This window comes from Pieris brassicae, chromosome 4 (assembly GCF_905147105.1).
Source record: "Pieris brassicae chromosome 4, ilPieBrab1.1, whole genome shotgun sequence".
Classification (NCBI taxonomy): Eukaryota; Metazoa; Arthropoda; class Insecta; order Lepidoptera; family Pieridae; genus Pieris; species Pieris brassicae.
Window position 1 is genome coordinate 6748097 of NC_059668.1, and position 24105 is coordinate 6772201.

At 32.6% G+C, this 24105-nt stretch overlaps 2 protein-coding genes and 1 long non-coding RNA gene across 3 annotated transcripts; 1 reads left to right on the forward strand and 2 right to left on the reverse strand.

Moving 5' to 3' along the window:
* Window positions 1-2623: 2623 nt before the first annotated feature.
* Window positions 2624-14180, reverse strand: LOC123708316. The gene is made up of 4 exons (XM_045658986.1): window positions 13740-14180; window positions 8813-8950; window positions 5683-5869; window positions 2624-4291 (listed from the first exon to the last, which is right to left on the reverse strand). Exons 1-4 carry the CDS (start codon window positions 13912-13914, stop codon window positions 4234-4236), a joined length of 558 nt encoding a protein of 185 aa, XP_045514942.1. The 5' UTR covers window positions 13915-14180; the 3' UTR covers window positions 2624-4233.
* LOC123708317 lies at window positions 7281-8817 on the forward strand. The gene is made up of 3 exons (XR_006753590.1): window positions 7281-7462; window positions 8068-8257; window positions 8591-8817. It is a non-coding gene; the product is annotated as an uncharacterized LOC123708317 (long non-coding RNA).
* Window positions 14181-14512: 332 nt separating the features above from the next.
* On the reverse strand, window positions 14513-23851 carry LOC123708582 (E3 ubiquitin-protein ligase SMURF2). Its single transcript, XM_045659362.1, has 12 exons — window positions 23659-23851; window positions 23536-23574; window positions 22830-22971; window positions 22630-22730; window positions 22240-22486; window positions 21179-21367; window positions 20840-20958; window positions 20101-20333; window positions 18230-18400; window positions 17361-17600; window positions 17048-17235; window positions 14513-16612 (listed from the first exon to the last, which is right to left on the reverse strand). Exons 1-12 carry the CDS (start codon window positions 23711-23713, stop codon window positions 15964-15966), a joined length of 2373 nt encoding a protein of 790 aa, XP_045515318.1. The 5' UTR covers window positions 23714-23851; the 3' UTR covers window positions 14513-15963.
* Window positions 23852-24105: the final 254 nt, after the last annotated feature.

Consider the following 24105-nt stretch of genomic DNA (forward strand, 5'->3'; position numbering starts at 1 on the left):
ATAATTTATAATATTATTTTATTTGTACTTAAGCAAACCGCACTTATATTTAGATTTTAGAAAATATCGGGCATAAAGATTCATGAAGCCATGGGTTGACATTTGTCAGTTGTCACAAAAATGAAACGTTCCGTTCCTTACTAAAATCATATTACCACAAAAAATATAAATTATCATATTTAATAATATAAATAGATACCTTAAACGTTTATATCAGTAGCTATAACCAAAAATATTTGTTACTATAGATACATAGTCGTACTTATTTTATTTTATTCCAAAAACATCAACCTTTTAGTATGCTTGAACAAACATATTGGATTTAACGAAACGCGGTCGAGAGGGAAGGATCACGCAAAAGATGACGTGCAATCTATTGTCGAATAAACAATCGGGTAGCAAATGTGTTATATTGGCATGCAGATTGGAGATCGATCTTTAGATATGAATCAATCCAAGATTAGATTTAGACTTAGATTGAGGATACATTATTAATTTTGGGCGTAAAAGGAAGGAGTCAAGATACAATAAGCGACGCCCTGACAGTGCTCCGAAAAAACATTAATAACGCTCACGCTTTTCGGCACTCAACGACCTACTAATATTTCAGCAATTCAGCAGATTTGAAAAAACAGCATTTATCCGCCATTTTTTGCGGGGTTCAAAAGTTGCTTTTTACTATAAGTCGTTATACCTATCGCCATGGCTACCGTTTTAAATACATGTAATATATTGGACGTTTTAATGAAAAGTAATTTTTCATGTTATTAAAATATGTGATTTTGAAATTATAGTGACTAGACCTAGACCATATTTTTTAAGTTAGGAATGTTTTTTTTAATATTTGTTTAGAATATAATCAATTCGAGAGATGAGTTAAATAGACACAGATAAATAAGAAAATATTGTTACGAGCTTATCGGATAAAAATGTCGTAGAGCAGTCAAGGGTTTATTTCTTGAATTAATCAATGAGAAATTTATAACCACAAATTACTCGCAGAAATGCGTTGCTGGGAATAATCTTGAACTATGTTCGAGAACTCTCTAGGCGGGATTGCTACTGAGTAGTGATTGGACAATGAAAAAATGTTTCAACCTCCCGGAAACTAGGGAAACATTCTGCAAATTACGATATTCTAATCCTCTACTGAAATGGTCATAAATCATATTTCAGCCAGCTGAAAAGTTCTCTAAGTAGTAGAAAAATCTAGAAACATTGCAGTCAATCCGACTTCGTAACACTACTCCTCCTTAGACATGCTCGTCCCGAGCATCGTCCTTTCCCTTCGAGACCGAGTCTGCGGATCCTTAACAGCTGCACAAACTTTCCCTTTTAGCTTTATAATAAAAATAATAATTTATTGCAAGAATATGGTACAATAGTAATTTCGTATATTCTGCCATACAATGCCGCACAAATTTGTCTTTAAATGAGTTATACATTTTACATTATTAATCATATTAAAATTGGTCAATTCTTATATTATTTGTATCGTACATGTCATATCAAATGTTTTTAAATTTATATCAACTACAGTGTTTCACGCAAATAATCATTTATTGAGTAATACATTTTTTCCATAAGTAACACAACAAGTCGGTTTTTAAAGACTCTAGTCGGAAGATATTTTAATTATTTTGGTAAATTATTGTAACCCTTAATAGCCATACAAAAGGTGTTTTTTTTCTAAACAGTTCCAGATAGATTTTTGGCACAGCAAATTTCTCCCCATGTCTACTTCTACATTCGGCTTAAAAATATGTATGTTTCTGTGCACGAATAAGGACATTTCTAAAATATAAATAAATACAGGATAGAGATAAAATTTTGAGCTTTACATAAGACCTAGACCTTGCTCGCAGCAAGGTCGATCTATTGTCCACTTAGCAGCTTGGTATTGAAAATTTTAAATAATATTGTGAAGTTTTAAAGTAGGAACTATGACGTAATCTGGTACTACGAACAGCAACTCCGAACGCTGTCGACTTTGCGCTAGTGTAGTAACATGTATCTTGGCTGCGAACTGTAACAACTCCTCGATGCATCCTATATTGACATATCTTGTGCTATATCCTGGTCATCATTTCTTCCCATGCATCAACAACCTCATTCCCATCAAGCCAGTCGTTCTCCTAACTCTAAAACGAGCAGACGTGCTCTTATTTTATTATATTTTCTTTCTGAATTATAATCTAAGTTAATGTACCTATATTGAAATCATTATAATCTTTTTTTTTTAAATATCCCAAGCAATTTCCGCGTAATAGAACGAAGCCTTTTCGAAAATACAATTTGGTAAGAGGTAATGAAAATTATTACTCTGCTGGACTTAGATACAGTATGCTTGAGTATAATTAAAATTATTTATATTTGATATTTTTTTAAATAATTTTGAATGATGTTCAGAATGCAAGTAAGGCGGTTGAGAGCGACAATTCCATTAAAACAAGTCAATGAGTGATTTTGGTTAAAGCGCGCTCTTAGCCCATAGGGCAACACTGCTGATAGATAGCCCTTACTAACAAAAAGTAAAAACTTAAATCAATATACGTCGGTTCGAGTAAAACGCCAGACGGTCTAATACTACCAGGAAGGATAAGTAGTAGTTGGATTATAATAAAAACATATATTTTATACACTTAAAATACTTTATTAAGCTGAAGATTGAACATTTAAGTACATAACATAACAAAACTAGATTATACAAGTACATGTAAATAAAATAATATATTATAAATATTGTGTGATGTCTGATTGCACATTATTAGATATTGCAGAACATAAAGAGAGCTTACACCTGCTTACTACAGCTTATCTCTTACAAAGTCGCCACAAGGTATTCAAATACCGATTTTAAATTAATATATCTCCTAACTTGAACATCGATTTGACATATAGATCCCACAGATAATATCAAAAAAAACTACAATAAAAATATGTCAGTAAATTCAAAATTTCACTTACACAACCTCTAACTACCTTGGTATTTAGCTAAATTAACCACGGCAAAATATAAGTATGACTTATATCTAAAAGGACGGTTCTAATAAAATAAATACACACATAGCATTAGTCTGCGCGGAACGAGAAAATAAATGAATTTGTAAGAAATGAAAAAAAAAAAACTCATTAGCTATGCGTCACTTTATTTATTCGAACTATAACGTAACAGTTGCCAACATAGCAAAAAGTAATTTAGCATTGCTGCAACCTCAAATCCCACGAAAGTTCTCTTTCCGCACAGACTATCAAATTTAAGAAAAAAAAGACGAAGATCTAAAATATGAAGATCAGAATAAGCGCCGGCGCATTTAACGTATGTCGCACAAATGATTTGCAAGACCATATTTAAAAATAGAATTTGGATTATATAAAGCTCGAATTATAATTGCGATACTGAATATTGCTTGTACTATCAACTAATAAACATTAAAAACAAAATTTATTACATAATTCGTGCTAAATTCGATATTAACCAAAGTTATTTTGTAAAAACACACAACGAAAATATTAAAGGAAACAAACGTATTGCATTACGCATTGAGAAATATATAGCTGATAGTACAAAAATGTTGCCTTATACAAGTGTACGAAAATAATAGGATATACAGTAAATACATTTTTTCACCTACGTTAAATGTTACCAAGAATATTGTATGTCCATTTTAAATAGTGACCTATAGCTAATATAATTCTTAAATCTAGAAGAAATGCTTAGAAGATCTATCTTATCCTGGACGACAATTTGGCCACGTGTTAGATCACGATATTAATGAACGATGAAATCTGAGGATGTTTACCGACTTAACGGTCCGTTTTAATCTGAACATAAGACGGTAAACGGGCCGTTATATAGAGCAGGCTCACTCTGTAACTCAATACCAATGACGTCATTAGAACTGAAAAATTGTGTAAATAATTGGAAATCGATTTTACAGAGCGTCGATGAAGATATCGAATAAGTACAATTAAAAATTATGTTTAATTAAAATAAAATTTTCTATTTTGTACCGAAAAATGCATAAATCTAACTTATTGCTATGGTCTATTACCATAGAAAGGAAAAATGTGAACCATTATAAGTCGACGTTGCAATAATGCATTGGAATATGTTATTTAAATGAATAAATTCATATTCGTTCTGTGAATTGGTTCTCTAAACGTAATTTAAAAGTCTTGATTAGGGGGACGTAATATAGAAATCTGTTATTTTTATATATAACATCAAATTTATGCTATGGACGGCCGCCCATCCAGCATCTTGTCGCTCTCTTCGGCACTGCTTAAACTGCAACAACAAAATAAATGTAAACGGTTCAAACACAGTTTCCACTTTTATGATTTCGATTTAAGTATTTTATTTAAGCAAATTTTATTTTGAATTTTTTGGTTGGATATCCAAAAACATATAAAATTACAATTCAATATAGTTTAATGAAATGGGTTCAATGATTTAACCCCAGAACTGTAACGTAACTCTCTCTTCTAAGGTATTAAAATCCTAGGATTCCTTAATGACAATAATTCCTTGGAATATCACTTAACATGTTATAACAATGGCTTATGTAAACTGTAAACTACGGCATACTTGCTTGATGAACTATTTGACAAACTGGTGACTTATAAGGAACTCTATAAAGAGAAATGATTTGTATGTTTGTAACGAATCAACTCAAAAATTTCATCAACTCCTTCACCATTCCAATGCTACATTATCCTTGAGTAAATTATCTATCTCACTCAAGGACAATTTCCAATATATACAAAAAAAAATCTGACCGGCCTCAAAAGGCTCGGCGACATACCTAATAAATAAAAAAACACGAAAGTCGAAAAGATAACCTCGTTTTTAGGTCGGTTTGAAAATCGAACCAATTCTCTGATGTAAGCGGGCGAAGAGGATTTTTAATTGTGAGTCTCGAGCACATGAAATGGTACTTGTACAGGTATTAATAAATGATGAAGGCTACACGTTACTATCCTATATAACGAGTATGAACGCATTATAATATTTTCGACACGAAAATGACATTATAATTATACCACTTTCTCGTAACTCATTGCATCGAGAACACTATAAACGAAACATCTTAGATACTTATAATCAATGAAAAATATAATTGGATATATCGTTTAAGTGTAAGTTGTATTAATCTTGTAAGGTGACCCAGATAATTATAATACTGTGTGACACTCAGGTGCTTCGTTTATTTACCTACCATAATATGTTTTCCAATCAAAGTATTTAGGGATGAAATTTATTTGTATGCCGTCCTACTCTAACCCCGCAAATTAATCAATATATATTTTTTTGAAAACTGTACACTTTTATCTGTAAAAATATTACAATTCAGAATTAGACGATATAAGTTTAAGATGTGTCATCGCTTCAAACTTTAAAAAATTGAACTCTAGGAGCGTTTAAAAAGTTTTAAAACGAATTGCGTTTTAGGCACATATGTTGTTTTAACACTAATCCATTTCTTGGCACTGACTCTTCTATTTTCTTAACAAAAATTTTATATATATTATTTTCATTAAAGTAAAATTCGTTAGACAAAGCTCAAGTGATTTTCGCTTAACATAGTTCTGTAATCTGTGCATTGAATGAGCGACCATCTCGTGAAGAGCTTCATACTTTTACATGAACGCACATGACACAGAGTTGCATATTCTTACCATTCCTTGTTATCCATAAGATTCCGCATCTCATCATCAGGTGCGGGCGGTGCGTCTCTTACAGGTGCGTACTGAGCTGCCACCAATGGATCAGTTGATGGGTTGAGGGCGGTTAGAGCTGCCGCTCCACTCGCCGGTGCCTCCTTACCACCGCCCCAACGAGCAGACCATGCCCAACCACCTACACCTGAAATAATAAACGTTATTGGTTACTTTACGACGACCCACAGAATATAAACAAAGTTTTTGAAAAAAAAAATCTTCTGTTTTGATGAACATATTCCATTCTCGGGTAACAGCACAATTTTTTTTCCCTATCTTAATAGAGAGACCTTTGAATATGTTTTGAATTATCTTGATTTGACTTAAATTAAGTAAAACTTATTAACACAGCCCAGCTCTTCTTAATACTGGATACTTCATATATATTCATGTATGCCACGTAATGTAAACTGGATTTGAAACGCATAGCCTTCGACAAGCAGATAGACAAGGGATTCGATTGTATGCCTACTACTTTATTTAGTGCCCTACATAATAAACCTACGCCACCCCACGCATTTACTCCTACACGTAATCCTATGCATAGAATATATTGCAAAAGCCTGCATTTTAAGCTCCAAGGCACATGCTTAGTAGTGCTTTTTTCGTAGTCAAACAGTATAGTTTTCAACTCTACTTAATAAGATGAGATAGGACTTTACAACCTCGACATGTTATTGTATGAAGTGCCTCCCAATGGGGAAAAAACCTGAGTATTATTTTCTACGACGTGTTGGGGCACACACAGGTTTCGACCTTAGGGATGGGTTGCACGCATTACCATTACGTTAATACTACTGTCAATATCAAACCATGTGTAGTATCGGTTTTACTAGGTGACGTAGAAAAGCTACAAGATAACAATATCTTATTAGTCATCATGTTTTAAAACATATAACATAATATCGGATAGAGATAATGATCGGCCTTCCGCCCATACATTTTTCACTTCCGTTGAGACACGATCGTGATCACAAAGCACGTTCGACGTACGGTCACAGATTCAACAATGAATAACTAAATGCGTAGCAAAACCGCTTCAAAATAACACGACCATATTTAAAATAGATTTCATACTTGGTCAAGACCAGTACTAGTTAACGATAAATGCATTAGATGTGTTGTACGTGTAGTGTAGGAGCGAATAAGGATTACATAAGTTCAAATGCTATTTGAACAGCTACTGATGATTCAAGAACGGGTTCTAAGAATACACACTTTTTAGTACATTCTAGGTGTGACATGTCTAGACATTACATATATAACCTTACCTTATTTAATGTATGTTGTTTTTTTTTAACTAATTCCAATTTTGTACTTTAGTAAAAGAGTCATTACTTAAGCGCTATGCATACATTGGACAGTATTTATTGTAACAGTTTTGACACTCACTAAATGTTCTGAATTAATTTTCGCAGTAAATACTTATTGTATTTTTTTATATATTTTTACATGCATAAAATAAGCATGTATAAGAAAAAATCGTTGTGAATTTCGATATAAATTCACGTGACACGGATGACTGGAACTTGTAATTAGCAAAGCACACAAAAACATCAGCATAATTTTATTGTCATGAGTTAGAATACCGAATCCGGCTGAATGTGTCATAATCAAGCTTCGTGTTTAAATGTCAATATTAAGTCAATGTTAAGTATACTGAAAAGCTACAAAAACATGCATTTAAAAGATTGGACAGTTTGCAAAGGTCACTTAAACGTGTCACGCTAAGGTCGAGGTCAGTGGTTGACATACAACCTCAATAGGGTTTATGTACATATCCAATAAAACGGATTCCCATGTTTGTAAAGAAAATAATTTAAGTTATATTAACATAATTGGCAATGTTCGACTGACGAGTTGGCGAAGGGCGAATGATATCGCTTAATAATGATAATATTATACAAAGTTATCTTGAATGACGTAAACATTGAAGCTTTTATGCCTCTATTAACATGCCGTAGTCGCAAAAAGACTTAAACATTAACTATAGGAAATGAAGAGAGCATTAAAAGGCCAAAAAAAGAGTGGCAGAGACATTCTTGCCTTTTTGATTTGACCTTTTACCTTTGATTTGGGAACTGGTAGTCATATAAATTTAATAATGATAGTATATTTTTTAATATTTCCGTTCATAAGTGTGCATGGTATGAGTAAATGAATTTTGATTTGATAACATTGTTTGTGATAACACCGTACCTACTCGTATAAGTTTCGTGTGGAAAATGGAAATTCCATGAATATTACGTATTCTCTACAATACAATGGAATAGATACATTGACGCATATGATATTTTTTTTATATCAAGTTCCCGCTACTTACATTTAATTGAATTTTTGCAGTTACGTTTCAAGTTTTATAATTGAAAAACCGTCATATAAAAGCAGCTCAATAAACCTCTGACTAATCAGTGAACTAAATTCAACATTGGCAAAACGAGTTCCGTTCCATATAATCGGTGAAATCAGGATTTAGACTATAAATTCGTAGTCGCGGTCAATTAGCACTTAGCGTGGTAGTAACAAAAACAAGGTACGTCAGTGACATAAATACGATAGATACGAACTACGTATCTTAACTTATTCAGTTTCGAGTATAGAAATGGCTGGCTTTAATCAAACCAAATGTTATTTTATATTAAAGACTCGCTTAATGTGATTGAAGATTTTAAAAATTTGTTCAAGCATCATCGTATACTGACCTAACAACCACCTGATATATATACTTTTAAAAACAATGAGCAAAGATCAAAATGAATCGGAGAATCTTCTTTTTTAACACCTTTATTTGTGTTAGAACAGTGTTTTTGATATAAAATGTTACACAGTTCCTATTATAATAATGTTTTATTTATTATATAATCAGGGTATAAGTTTGAACGCACGAAGCTCATGTGCTTCCACCAAAGCGGAGATGGAACGTATGAAAATCATCATAACGAGTGTAGCGGAGTCCGTAATGGGTCCGTTCCGATCGCAGTGGAAGGCGGACAACAGGCTTGGCATAATGAATATAAGTACATCTTTTTCGAGTATTCCTTATAAGTATGTATGTACTTTGTAAGAGATATTTTCCTTTTATATTTACCTGCGAATAATAAGCCCAAACAAAGTATGACACCGCCTGCGATGAGTGCGCCTATACCGTTATCCGCGTCTTGTGGCGTCGGTGTGGGAGCAGGCGAGCTTGAATATTGCATACCCCCCGCAATTAGTAACGCTAGACCTGAAAGGATAATTAGTATTAAAAAAATATAATCTACGTAAATGGTAGTAAACGAGACGGTTTGGTTTTTGCATGTCTAGGTTTTATGTTGTTATTGTGTTATAGTATATTCTTAGATAAATAAATTGGCTGTAGGCTTTGATGACCAACGGCTTTTGTTTATATAACCTGTACATCATTATTCCCAAAGTAGTCCAAGGCTCCGCGGGAGACTCAACGGGGGTCCATAATGGCGTGACAAGAAAGTGGGGGTACACGATTCGTAAGCCAATATCCAAACTTTCATTTTGACTACTTTAAAAAATTTGATTGGTTGTTTAGTCTGTGAGTGTCAAAATGTAAAGTTTTACTCACTTTTTAATCTGTGATTGAAAATCAACCGCACCCTAAATTTCCATTGTTAGATCTAATCTCCATATTTTATTGTCGACTGGAAATATGGTTAAAATGTTACTGGCCACCGAAACCAGAAAAAATTATAAGCGGTCTATGATAAAAATAATTAATGAACCTCAATTTGTAAAATAATATTTCATGGGGCAAAAGATCATGCGGCATCACTTAAAATGACAGGTTGACATAAAAAAATTAAGGAAACATTAGAATAACTATTGAGTTTGTTCGTACATAGTAAAATCTAAAAATACATTACACAAGTCAATTTACCTTGACGGTGTGAGCAAGCCTCGTATGGCGTAATACATAATTAATAAACAAAACTGAAGTAATTGAAGTTTTTCTGCAACTTACCTAAGGGTAAAAGAGAAAATAAATATCTTGTTTACATAAAAGATATCACTATTTTTGTATAGTCTATGTTCTTGTCTTAATCATACAATTAGTAAAACTAGCATATTTTTGTTTAATGTCATCTAGGCCTTGAAAATGCTTTTAGCATTAACATTAAGAAGTTACTGTCGTTTTTGGGCCATTGACAAACAATAATCCAGATCCCTTAGTTTCCATGAATGCAAAACTTTCATGAGAATTGCTCACATCAATCGACAGTTTATTTTTGAAAATAGCCTTACGGTTCATCAGCAAAAGAATTCTTCAATTCGAACAAACCGGTTCACTACTCTGAACCTGAAATTAGCACGTTCAACCATCCAACCGAACTACTCAGATTAAAAATTAGTCAATACTAACAATTACGGATATTTTCTCTCCTTATGATTCTGAATCATACTTCACTCAGCGCACAGGCCCATATTATAGGAATACAAGCAATGGCAGTACTATGTACATGCCGGTATCACTTAGTTTTATAGGCGCGAAGATTACCAAAAACGTGAAAATACGACCCGGGAATCTAGCTTGACGCGGGCTCTGCTTTAAGCATTTTTTTTTAATTACCATAATATTTTCATAGCATTATACAGTATGTGTTTCCGAATTCCTAGAAATCGTATATTATTGATTTTAGAAAATCAAAACTCTATGGTGCCCAATTTTAAAGCTTTTAAATTCACAACGCCAACATGTATAACGCATAGTGCCTACTAAGTTAGAAGTATGACGCTATAAGATTATTACTCCAAGTTAATATTTCGTACAAAACGACGCCAGGTTATGACCTAGTCGGAAGATGGAAAATGGAACGCTATGCTTAATGGATTGGGATCGATCTTTCCGACGGATTGACCCCGACGACCGCATACGAGTTTTACTCAAGGTAATTGCTATGATTCATATCTATGTCTCGTAGAAAAACTAGTTTAATGGATACATAAGTCGCAAACTGGTCATATATACATATTATATAAAACCTTATGCTTTGAAGCTTTTGCTTTTTAATTTACACAATACATGTTTTAATTTAACAAACAAGTACTTTGAGAACAACAAAACCGAATTCGAAGATCTTCAGCCTTTTTCGAGGTCGCTTATAAATGCGACATTCGTGACGCAAGGAACAAAATCTTGGCAGATATTGTGAACTTCGAAGCAAAACATAAAAGGGTCGTTGGTTAATAAAAAATCGTGCGCCGAGGTCACTTCCGCGTTACAGAGAGTTAACAAAAAAGCTTTATAAAAGCAGAAAAATGACTAAACAATAGAATAAGACATAAGTAATAGTAGAAAAAATAATAATTGGTATTTAAGACATTGCGTTACATTATTTTTGACATTTTCTGATTCCAAAAACGTAAATTGGTAGATAATAAGAAAGTCGTTATTAAATTAAATACTTTTTAGGTTTGTTTAGCTGTAAAAAAATAAGCATTGGAGATTTGGTGTCGTATTGTCGGGTTGAAGTAGGTGGTCGAGTTTTCGTCGAGTTTTATGGGGAATATAAATTTTAACACAATTTACTACTAAGTTACGAGGAAACTTATAGTTACTAAATGTGATGCAACATGTAAAAAATTAACGTTACATGAAACCAGTACAACTACTTAAAAAACATATACTTACGACTTATTCATAATATCATAGTCTTTCTACCTATTCTTATAAGTTAAAACCAGCTTCGGCGTAGCTTTCGTGTAGTCATCACACCAATCACTGAATACGGGAAGGTCATCAAACTCCGCTGCGTCACGTTTCCGTAGTCCATACATTACCTCTTACTTCCAGTTTTACATCCACAAGGATAATTTATTCGCATAATAAAATCGTACATTACTAGATAATTATGTGTAGAAATAATTCCATAGTGAAAAAAATATTTAAATCGCAAATATATGAACAATAGAAAGCTTCTTCAGGATCTATGACGTCACTGCATAAAATTGCGCATAATTAACTTATGTCCCTCTTCATGATAAAATTAAAAGAATTTCACATTCTAGAATGCTTGAATTTACAAAACTATATAGATAATAATCAGGGGAATAGCGCAGCAGAGGTTAAGTAAAAAAGTAAGATTTTGTTGATACAAATGTATCATCAAAATACAAATAAATTAAAAAAAAATTGTGGTAATACTCAATACGCAATGAATGTACAGAATATAATAAATTCGACTTTAAGATAATATTAAAAGGGCAGGTAATATTAAAACCAGAAAACTATGACAAGGTCAAACTACCTTAGATTATTGTAGTAATATAAGTTATATTTTGCCATGTTAGCCTAGAGGAAATTCATGCAGTTGGGTGTAGAGAAATTTAACCCTAGCAGTACACCAATATGTTTTTCTAAACTATCTGCATCTAGATGTATCCAAATCAGATAGTTGAAAGGTTTCAAAATAATTAAATTATTAGTAAGGCCATTATTTTTAACCAACTTACAAACACAGAAGGAAGAGGATATCAATTTCACATAATTTTTTTATGTTTATGTTACATACATCAAAGAATATTGATGACATTACTGGCTTTATATTAATTTTCCATTAGTAATAATTGAGATGACTATTTTGATTATCAAGAGTATTGTTTGAAAAGATGATGAAAACAATAAAGGACCATATATTCATATACACCAGCTCTGTGAATATGGTTTATTGGCTACATAGGCTACATAATTGTATTAATATCAATATATAATAATAATATATATTATATATAATTAAAGTGAAAACAAATATAAACCTTTTGAATTCCTTATTATATTATTTTATTAATATATATTTTTAAATTGAACTTATATTGAATTTACAAGTTTCCTCTTCACTAAAAGCTAGTTAAACAATTTTTTACATCAGATAAAAACAGTGATTTTTAGCCAAAAATCTTTTATTAATTAATTAATATTTTTAATTTTGCAAATTACGTATTGTTATGAACTGTTTCTTAATATGTGATTAATTATTTTATGTAATAGTCAATTGGAAACAATAATATCATTAGCGTTAAGAACAAATTTTAATTTGGGAACTAATTAATGTTAATATGATATTCTTGGAAATATTAACACAACCAATTTTTATGTTACTATGAATAATTGTCCATAGATCACATAATAGAACTGGTAAACATTAGCTAATTTTAATGCTTAGACTAAGATTTGTCAATTCCAATAAATAGTGCTTACTGCTTGTGGCTTAATGGTGAATGTAGATGATATGTAAAGTGGATGACCTAGACTCTCCAAAACAATGTCGCCTTTTATAATCTATTGGAACTCTTATAACAAAGTGTGGAACCAGATGGTTACAAATAATTATGTATATATCAAAGAACAAATTTAATAAAATAAATCACTTCATATTATGTATCAAATTACTTCATGAGATGTGGTCAACCAGACTTAGACTAAACCACAACTTAAGATAATGTTACAGAATAAAGTAGGTATATAGTGTTTAATAAATTCTAGAAGCTACTAAATTCTTTATTTTTATTATCACTTATTGTGATTATAGAGATTTATACTTTTGTTTTCATTGTCATTCTAATGAGGATGTGTGCAAAAACTATAATATAATAATAACTGTGAGAAGGGTAATAACTTTTACCTTCCTTATGCCTAATTAAATTATTATCGTAATACCAGCCTTTCTATTTTTAGCATTTCCAATCGGAAAATACAGTTTTTGACAGTTAGACTTGTGAGTTAAGTGTAAATAATGGCTAATAATTTTAGAATCAATTGGCATAAAGAATTTATGTGTCTTGTTCGCCATGATCCTGATATGGCAACTGAAAATGAAGTATTTCAGTTTTAATAGAAAATTATTGAAAGAGCTAGTTATTCTGGAATGCTTGATACCTTTACAAATAATAGTAACACCAAACTTAATGTGAAACTCATTTCTTTAGAATACATGATAACATGATTCTAATAGGATTTTTAAAGACAAACTTGTAAGTTTAACAAAAAGTAATTTTTAACTTACCAATTATGAAGAGTGTGCTGCCTAGAAGACATAATGCTAGCCTGATGCAGATCCCCCGGTTCAGACTACTTGTCACCCTCCGTGAGAAATAGCTGATAGGGCAATTCCAACGCTGGTCTGTTGGTTGTTGCTCATAAGTGACAGTGGTCGGTTGATACACGGCACTCGTTGGCATGGTGGCTGTTTTCGTAATGATCTTTACAAGAACACTTCACTGTACCACAAACATCACAAGTACAACTAGTAATATTAAATCACCGATCTCAACAATGAGTATTTCTCAATAATAACTACACGAATAAAATATTTGTTAATACGTCTAGTATTACCCAGGCTCGGCGTCAATTAATTAATAATCGTTTTTGTTAAAAAAAATATACATCGACGCAGCACTCAACAGCGTCCAACCGCCCGCGGATAACGTCAATAATTGACATTTCTATTTATTTCAAACACAATTCACGTTGTGGCAAGGTATTTCACTCAAGCGTTGACATTTGACGAGTGTATCGGCCATTGACTATAGAAACTTTTTATGAAGCATAGATTGTACAAGAATACTAAAATCATAAATCAATATTTTGGTCTTAATAGAATCGGCACATTCGTTGTACAGTAAATTTTGCCTTGCAAATTACAGGGTTGTCGATTAGTAGAAGAGCCAATCAGTCACCGTCATACTGACTCAAAGTGACACCCGCCACATACTTATGTGAGCCCAGTAAAAATAACAGCTATAATATACTTATACACTAGAATAAAAACGAGGATGATATCGTGCAAAAATATTATATTTTCCATTAGAAACTACGTTTAAACTATCTATTAAATCATTTCATATCACTAACAGTCATACAATACTAAATATTATTACTATACTAAATTAAAACAGAAAGGCACTCATCCTTGTTATAAATATTGTTAGAAGCATGTAAACTGACTCCCCACATTCATTAATAGTCAACTTATTGATAAAAAATGGAATACATTGTTTTTTTTTTAAATATACTGTACAAATTAAACATAAGGCACCCCTAGTATGCTTTACATTTGATTGAACATTAACAGATCGTACTGTGCTTTGTACTTAATTAAAACTTATTTACAAAATAATACATTTTTAAAATATACATAACTATAACACAATTTCGACCAACAATGTTTATTTAACATTTTCTGAAAGATATTGAATGACCAATAAATGAGTAAAACAAGTTATTTGACACAAAGCCATTGATTTTCAGTTGATTTGTTAATACAAATACTAATCCCCTTATTAATAAATACTTAATTAGTTATATTACGCTGTTTTAACCAAAACACTGCTGTAACTCTTCACACTTCACCTGTTCAACTTGTTGAATAAGTAGAATGAGTTAAGCAAAAACAGTATTTTTAGTTTCTAAGAATAAGGGGTTATATCTAGCAACACTTATTAGGGATACAATAAATTTTTGTGCACAAATATAACACCCTCCTACCCACCTAAGCAAAAGCAGATAGAGGTACGAAGGTAGAAATAGGTAGTAAAATTGAACAGGAAACAGAAGTGCTCTTATTAAAGCATCTATTAATGGTCAAATGTCATAATCAAAATATTACAACTGGTAAACTAAGACAAATAAAATATCCATAGTAATTAATAAATAAGTACAACTTCTAAGCACAAAAAGTAATACTGATCTAATGGTCAATTTGTTAAATATAATTTAATAATTCAACAATATATTTAAACTATACTTGAATTCGGTTACATAATTGTGATCCACTTAATAAGGTAATTTTTCATCTTAATTCTAAAAACAGGGTTGAATGTATACTGTATACTTATTTGAGCATGTAAAAATTAATTTAAATTGTGCACATTAGCAATGTTTTTCTTAAATTATTTAAATAAAACGCTGAACTTTATATTATGCAATTATTACAGATGAAAAATATGGTATTTTAGGCTGCTTTGTACAATTCTCTATCTAAATGGAAGAGCTCAAGATGTAAATGAAAAATAACTTCATTTTAAGTTAAATTATTTTGTACTGCTATCGATACTAATTTTTTATAAGACAATATTCACTGACGTTGACAGCCCTTACATGTTAAATTATAAAATCCCAGCAAACCTTCCAGTTTAATTCGGTTAGAAGCTTAAATCAAAAACGTTGTTTAAATTTTGTCATGTCAAATAAATCTTTCAGTCTCTATATATCTCCAATTGTAAATTCGCTTATTCTACTGCAAATCCGGCTGTTTCAAGAACAGCCTGAGTTAGCTTATCGTGTAGTTTTTCTTTAGTGGGGTAAGAAGGTAGATCGAGGCGGTTAAAGCATGTATGTGCTTTTGGAAGCGAGTCTGGGGCGGCATCTGCCACTAGGTGTAAGGTGAACAAGCGTGGCGCTGCCGCTCCAGTCGACCCTTGTAGGGCTCTGAAGCCAGCTAGCGGTACCCGTCTTGATCCCGTGACGAATTGCAGTAACCGTGCCCTCATTTCTGCATCAAACTCCTCAACAATTTCCCAGAACCAATTGACGATTGGCGCGTCTGGGTTCACGTGTTTAAGGCGGGTGTGACGTTTCCAGTCAGCCGGGTCTAAATCGGCCCTACCGGCTAGAAGGGGCTGTAGGTCTCTAGGGGATAATGGTCGTAGGAGCTGTGGAGGGATTATATCAGCTAAACCTCTTTGCAAAGCCAGCCATTGGCGTTCGGCACCACGCGTGAAGCGGTGTGCAACGTATAGGCGCACGTAGTCGCGTTTGTTAGTGTCCGTGACCTGTTCGTTGGTACCTCCTGGACGGAGTTCGACGCTTCTTACGGCCCCGAAAGATGAACATTCCACGGAGAATGTTGTATCTATAACGCCTGATATGCTATTTTCCCTAAAAAAATATAACTTATTAGATAGGATAATAAATATATAGGGACATCGTGGGCTACTTATTAAAAAAAATGTGTGCATATACTTATTTTTCGAAAAATGATCTACTATATGCAACTTTACAGAAATTGGTTAAATAAAGTTAAATTAGATAAAGTTTAACACCAACAGCTTTTATTATCATAGACATGAATACAAATAATACAATTATTTAATTTTACCTTATTACTACCAATATTATTACATAATTTCATTAATTATAATATAATTATTACTATCATTGTTATCGTTATTGTATATTTCTGTTATTAATGGTTTCAAATCAACCGTGGTAAAGACAAGAAAAATGTGACGGTAATTTTTTTTCCAACGCCGATAAAGAACTTTCACTTCAAAAAATTGAACTCTATACATACAATATTCGTAAAATACTTACAACATCCACGAGAGCGACCGATGTAATTCTGGATCAACGTCCCGGATATCCCTCAAGGTGATAGCTCTTCCCAACAACTGCTTATAGAAGGGCGCGGTAAAGGCAGCATCTAATTGATGTCCATGAAATAGGGCAACGCCGAGAATACGACCCGCGAAATGGAAGTAGGAAAGGTGCTCAGGATTTACCTGAAAAATAATTAACGCTTATGAACTAAGAATTGGGTGTATAAAATACCAAATATTAATATAAAAATAATTGTCTGTACACATAAATGTTTTTTTTTTGTTTATGAATATAAAAAAAAACATACCCCAGAATCCGCATTAATCTGCAACGCATATCGGTCATCTCCCGCATTTGCGTATTGGAACAGCCCATAGTGCGGGTTAAACAATTCCCTTCCCAACAAATGTAGCCATTCCCTTGCAACACCTCCATAATCCAAACCCTCTTCACCTCGAAACTTGACTAACAGCCGTTTTCGTAATTCTTTTCCGCGTAACTTCATTACTAATCGGTAAGATTCTTCTAGCACTTCGTTTCGAGAAACCTAAAAGGGAAAATATATTTAATAATATTGAATATTTTCAAATGATCTTAACAAAAGTGGTGTGAAGCTTAAGAAGCTTTTTTCATACGTGATATATCATAATTTATATTTTCTTCCAATAGTATTTAGAAAAAAATAAACAAAGGAATCATTGAATTACAGCAGTATAGTAATGTCTCTATATTATATTCCTAAATATTTTGGAAGGATGACAGCTTTCAACCGAAAGGGAGGAACCCATAGCAGTCAAACCTCTGACTAGGTCGAAGGTACCACTGTCTAAGGGCAAGACGTTGTATTTATACTTACAGGTTGTTACCGCGATTTAGAGTATGACGTCATCACGGTTACTGTAGCCGCAAGGCGTGTACATATTATAGACTACTGCGTAAATATATAGCGATGCTAAAGGTACTGCAACCGTATAAGAATAGTCTATATGGATATTTCATTACTGAATTCGATTAACCTAGGTTTGAATCGATTCATTTAATTGTCCAAATGTTATCTATTAAAGTGACCCTACTATAAATCTATGGTACTTATTTTACTTTCTAAAAAATCGGATTGAGACATAGAGCACTTAACGCGGTCTTTGACTCTTGTATGTAATTTTTTTTACACTTTACCTCGATCCTACAATGTCCAGTTTGCGGTTGCAATGCCTGTAATTCCGCCCTCAGTACTCTAGCTTTAGCTGCGAGGTCCCGCTTGTACTTTGGTAAGGCGTCAGCGTCCGCAGGCTCACTTGCACTCGACGGGGTAGGGACCGGGTTCGTAGGGGCTTCTAGTGGAGGCGTCTGAAACGTAAATAAAATAATAATAATATAAATATTCTCCATTTCTTGTTGGCCCACGGTTTGTGCGTCAGCCATGCAAAAATGTATGTATGTATAAAAAAATGAAAGTGTGTTTTGGATTTATTTTATTGTATTGGAAATTGGGACGGAATTTGGAAAATTATCAGGTAAATTTACTATATAAGTACATAGATGGTTATAAATTTGGATTGTGACGAAAAATGAAACTGGCTAGAATTCTATATACATCAATATTTATATTCGATACAAGGACAGAAATTTAAGTAGGAAAAGGAATTTTATTGGAAAAACGAGGAAATAAAAGCGGCACGGTCATGTCGACGTCAAGCAAAGAAAATATTAACAAAATCCCCAACGTCATTGCCACACTCACATATATCACTAGACAAAAGGTAAACCTTTGCCAAATGTAAGGGAATGCATGCATGGCCCAGCCATAAATCGTGTTATTAACAAAAAGTGCTCTAAAAATATTACTGGACAAATATTTTATTTTAATTGTAAATAAAAATTACATTGATATATTGTTTATCTAAAACTTCGTATGTTAAATTTATTTTGTTTATATTTTAATATTTGGGTTTTATAGGTTTTTCGAGAAGCAAGATTTGATTACTATTAGTTGATATTACAATAGCGTTCAGCTTTCTGTACGTGTACATGCTGGTCCTTCTCCATGGGAGAATCAAACAAGACAAAATCTACTAGTATAACATATATATTATATTTGCATTTATTTTTTTGAAAAAGAAATCAACTTTGACGTAACTCACACACTGTTTGACTGTATGTTCATTATTTCATTTTTTAATAAAGAATAATGTAAAATCTATAGTTACAATATGAATATGTGAGCGCCATGTATGTACATAATAATATATATACAGGATGGCCAAAAAGTCGTGGATGGCGTTTGATCCACGACTTTTTAGCCACTTTGTATATATATTTTTTTATGTTGTTATCAGCTGCATTGTATATATTGTAAAAACTATTTGAAAAGATTAAGTATCGAGTTTCTTGCCCATTGTTCCAAATCGGTAGTTTACCAGGTAGGTAGTTTTGGACGGGGCAACTATTCATTATTTTAAATATTTTTAACTTGTAATTTTGACTTTCAAAAGTACCTTTTTAATAGGCCTAATTGAAATGATGTGTTAAGGTGTATTTGATGTGTTTATTCTTTGGGAGCGTTCAAGTATTGAATCACGCAATTTTTGGAGATTCTTGACCCCCATGAAAGGCACCGTAACGTTTTCCCCAGTGACTCTTTATACCTAAAACATACCATTATGTGGTGTAAAGTACTGAAAAAGTGGAAAATAATATTATCAATAACCCGCAACTCAATCCCCGGCCCGCATCGTAACGTTTTACAAGAGGACCCCCCCCCAAATTCGTTACGTAAGACTTCAACGCTCCCTTTTTTTGAAATTGGCCCTATATGAAATTCTTGTGTCATATAACCGTTATTTAACCGATTAAAACGCGAATTAATTATTTTGGCATTTACAGTCGTGTTTATATCTATTATAAAGTGTTATTTATAAATATTAAATTCATACAGAGCTAAATCTAAAAAGCATGAACTGCAATGTCAAATTTTCCTTACCAAGACTAACAATCTTTGGTATTAATTCATTAAATTAACGTCAAATCTGATCGAAATTGGTACTTACCAATCGCGCAGACAAAGCGAGTCGTGGGTCTGTGAACTGGGTGGTCCTTTTATTATGGTCCACGAAGTATGGTCGTCCCGAAGGGGAGTGCCTCATCTCCCATCCTGGGGGCAGGGGTCCAGCTGCCGCCGCACAATGCCGTAAGTGTTGGGGCACTCGGGGATCATGCCAAGTAGATGCCCCAGTGATACTGTTGTAGAAGTATACCTGGCCTTGGGTAGTGGTACGCATTTCTGTAATTGAAATTGCTAGTAATTGTAATGTGCAAAGGAGCAAACGACTGTTTTTAAAGCGTCATCGAATTTATAATAGGTCCAGATATGACATATATGTATTTTTTTTATTGTATTTATGAATTGAAGTTATGCATTATAATAAACTTATAATTATTTTACTTTGGTTGGGAAACTACACGTGAGAAAAAATAAACAAAGACATGAAAAGGTTCTAGCTTGTATCAACATTATCAGAAATTACGTGCAACTCATGAAGTAGAATGACGTTTATTTTAATTGGGTATATATTATTTCCAAATTCAAATCACAGGGAAACAACGCGCTTTTTTGAATGTCATAAAATTATTTTTACATTATGTAACGGATTGAAACTCGTTAGATATCACAAATATGGTTTAAAGCATACGGAGGGTCAGTTCCAATTGATTTAATACAAATGTTTGCGAAATTATAAACGCGTTTAATTCTTATAAAGTTTATATTATTTCTTTAAATATCCTTACCATAGCCAGGTGGAAGGTCAGTAGCTGCTACGGGTGCTGATGTGGAATTAGAAGCTGTAGGGGAAGACTGCAGTGCAGGCGGTCGTGACCGCACCGCTGTTTGTGGTTGAGGCTCGGGCCTGTAAGTCATATTTCTTTAGTATCATTACAATTTAACTACGTGAAAATCTTCTTTATTCATGACTCAATACTTCTAAACTGTCAAATGTTTCGTGTATAAAATTCACATTTCATTGCTGAAGGTTAAATGATTTTATTCTCAAAACATACACTCTATCATCAAGGCCATTGTAATAGCGCGGAAGTTTATGACATTGCAGTAATGATATGTTATTTTACCTTAATGATATGGAATTTCCATGGCTGACATCTGTGTCTGATATAGGCGAAGCAGGTGATACAGGTGTTACTGGGGAAACTGGGCTCATAGGTGTGGGGGATGACGGAGGGGAGACCTGCGGACTCGTAGCTTCAGGGCTCGGCCGGTCCCATTGTGTACGACGTAACGCATGGTTTACGTAATATGGGCTGGAATTTATATTAGATCTAGTTATATTTTTTGTTAACCCTATATATAGTTACGTAAAAGGTACTGAGCCTTTTCTGGCGTATAGAGGTGCAAATACAAGTACAAACCAAAGTCGAATTATTGGTTGACATTTATACTGCAGTTAGAAAATATAACTACGTGAGTCACAGCCGGTTCATTAAGTATAGTCATTTGAATATTATAAATGATGCTAGATAATTAAAAAGTATTTATTAATAGGTTAAGGGTTAGTCTAGTTGGGATGTTATTATTATTCTTTATTACAAAAAACCAGACCAATGTTGAAAGGTGCAGTATAATTACTATTAACATAAAAAGAAAAATCCTTTCCTATATTATGTTTGAAAGCGTAATATGAAAAAGTTGGTTGCTATGTACTTACTAAGGCCTATTAAATAAACATTAGGGTAGATGACATTACAATGTATAATATGATGCAATGATGCAAGACAATTTAGGTAAAACAATTAAAATTATATCGTAGAATCAAACATTTTTTTGTACTTCAGGCCATTGAACTGACTATATGTAGTAATTGATGCTTGATATAACAATTTTCTAATTGGATATATCTAGACTTGTAATAATAACATTTTTATTTTAGTAAACAACATGTTGCTATTTATAGATACTGCTTCCCACAGTAGGGAGTGTCCTGCAGATACACCTCTGTGGTACTCATTTAATGCTAAATTTTAAGATGAAATAAAAACTGAATTGGAAGCTTTTATATAAATAATACCTTAAATGTTCATTATTGTTAACATGAAGTGTTTTTAATACAACAGATACAATCAGAGGTGAAAAGATTGTTACACCACAGACTATTATTTTATAAACAAACACATACCGTCCACCTGAAGTAAGCCGTTCTTCCCAATGAGGGGGAAGTGGAGAATTTGGAACATTGTTTACAGGTGGTTCCCGTGGGGCCCTGACCTCTCCTGCCGGTCCAACCACAGCCAATGGAGAACCTTCTCCAGCCGCTGAGGCTGGTTCACCTCTTGTACTATCTCTTGACAACAGAGACACAATTACTTGGCCCTTTACTCCACATGTTTCTCCAGAGCTGTCTTCACATAATTCGAGACATTGATCTAAAATAATTATTGAAAACTCATATTGTGTATGTCAAGTTATATATATATATATCTACATACACACAACCATTTTATCTTCTTTATAATATAAAAATACTGTAGACAACGCAAAAAAAAAATTAAATGAGTATAAAACTTACATCCTGTATCTTTTAATTTATGAACAGTGGATGGTTGAATTCGTACACAACCTAAGAACCCAGATCCTTGTCGTTTATGTACCTTTCGTTGATTCCAAATACTGTAATTAACCAATAATTTGATGATATTATCTTTTAAAAATATTTAAGAAAATAATATGAGATATTCTATAGTCATTATTATACTCATTTTGACGCACCTTATAGTAATTCCATCACCTTTAGTTAAATATAAGTCATAATGTGTATTCCATTTAGGATCTAATGTTGCTTTTACTGCATTTGTTGAATACACTTGGCCACTACCATCCACAGATATTTTTGCAAAAGGATCTGGCAGCCCTGTATACAAATACATACTCTTATTGTATGATACATTTTCTTAGAAATATAGGATAAAGAATAGCAGTCATCAATGAACAATCACTTGTAAACAAAGTCATCACTTCTGATAAATATTTTTTCTTGCACCTATAACTATTTACTTGGAATGTTGAATACCAACATAACAGGCAAATATGCAGAATAAGTTAAAATTGTGTGTAAACATTTAATTGTATATTGTGGCACTGCCTAAATATTACATGAATTAACTACAACATTTTTGCAGAATAAATAAGATTTCTTGGAGAACGATAGATATTTAATATATAAAATAGATATTGTATCAAGATAATATCAAAGTTGTAAATATACATAAATCAAGTCATTTCTAAAGCAAAGCATTTCTTTCTCATTCTATTCAAGTATAAGGTTCAACAAATTATAAATAAGCAATATCCTGCGATGTTAACATTAATTAGAATTCATAATCATCTGCGATTACATTAGTGAATATCCTGACAGTTGCTAAATTTGTGTTTGTACATAAGGCTTACAAATATAATTATGTATGAGTAAACTTACGAAATAAGTCCCGCCGAACTAAGTTTCTGGCACACAGAACTAAAAATAAAATTATTATTAATTTTAGAAACTAAAAGAAAAATTAACTTTAGGAATACATAAGTGAAAGGTGTGATCACTTACTCGTAAGTCGTATTTTTTGCGCTCCATATTTACGATTCGAAACTGGAGTTGACATTATATTTTTTATAAACTTAACATCACAATTTTTTGTTTTCTTCTTCTTTAAAAATATAATTTCATTTCAATTCCTAAATTATTATTAAGCCACCATTTTTAATTTATTCGTAAATGGTAATTCACTCTTGATTTTTGATGTTTAGACAAATGATAAAGGGAAATGTCAACTTTCAGATTTCCATGCTTATCGCACAGTTAACAAATAACAGAGTATACTTTGCGACAAGTAGGGATTGAGACAAAATCGCTTTTTGAAGGCGTGAACCGCTAACGCTAATCGATAAATGTGGATATATGATGACCATTTCACGCCTGTCGAAAAGTATTTTTTTTCTCAAGCCCCAGGGATAATAAGCAAGCAGACTTGCTATCATACCAAGTAAAAGCTAA

Coding starts and splice junctions, on each gene's coding strand:
- LOC123708316 (XM_045658986.1), bottom strand. CDS start 13,914: ATGCCAACGAGTGCCGTGTATCAACCGACCACTGTCACTTATGAGCAA. Junction 5,870..8,812: donor TTTGGGCTTATTATTCGCAG/GTAAATATAAAA, acceptor TTATTATTTCAG/GTGTAGGTGGTTGGGCATGG. Junction 4,292..5,682: donor CTTATGGATAACAAGGAATG/GTAAGAATATGC, acceptor TTGTTGTTGCAG/TTTAAGCAGTGCCGAAGAGA.
- LOC123708582 (XM_045659362.1), bottom strand. CDS start 23,713: ATGTCAACTCCAGTTTCGAATCGTAAATATGGAGCGCAAAAAATACGA. Junction 23,575..23,658: donor GCAAAAAATACGACTTACGA/GTAAGTGATCAC, acceptor TTTTATTTTTAG/TTCTGTGTGCCAGAAACTTA. Junction 16,613..17,047: donor CGGTCGCTCTCGTGGATGTT/GTAAGTATTTTA, acceptor ATATTTTTTTAG/GGAAAATAGCATATCAGGCG.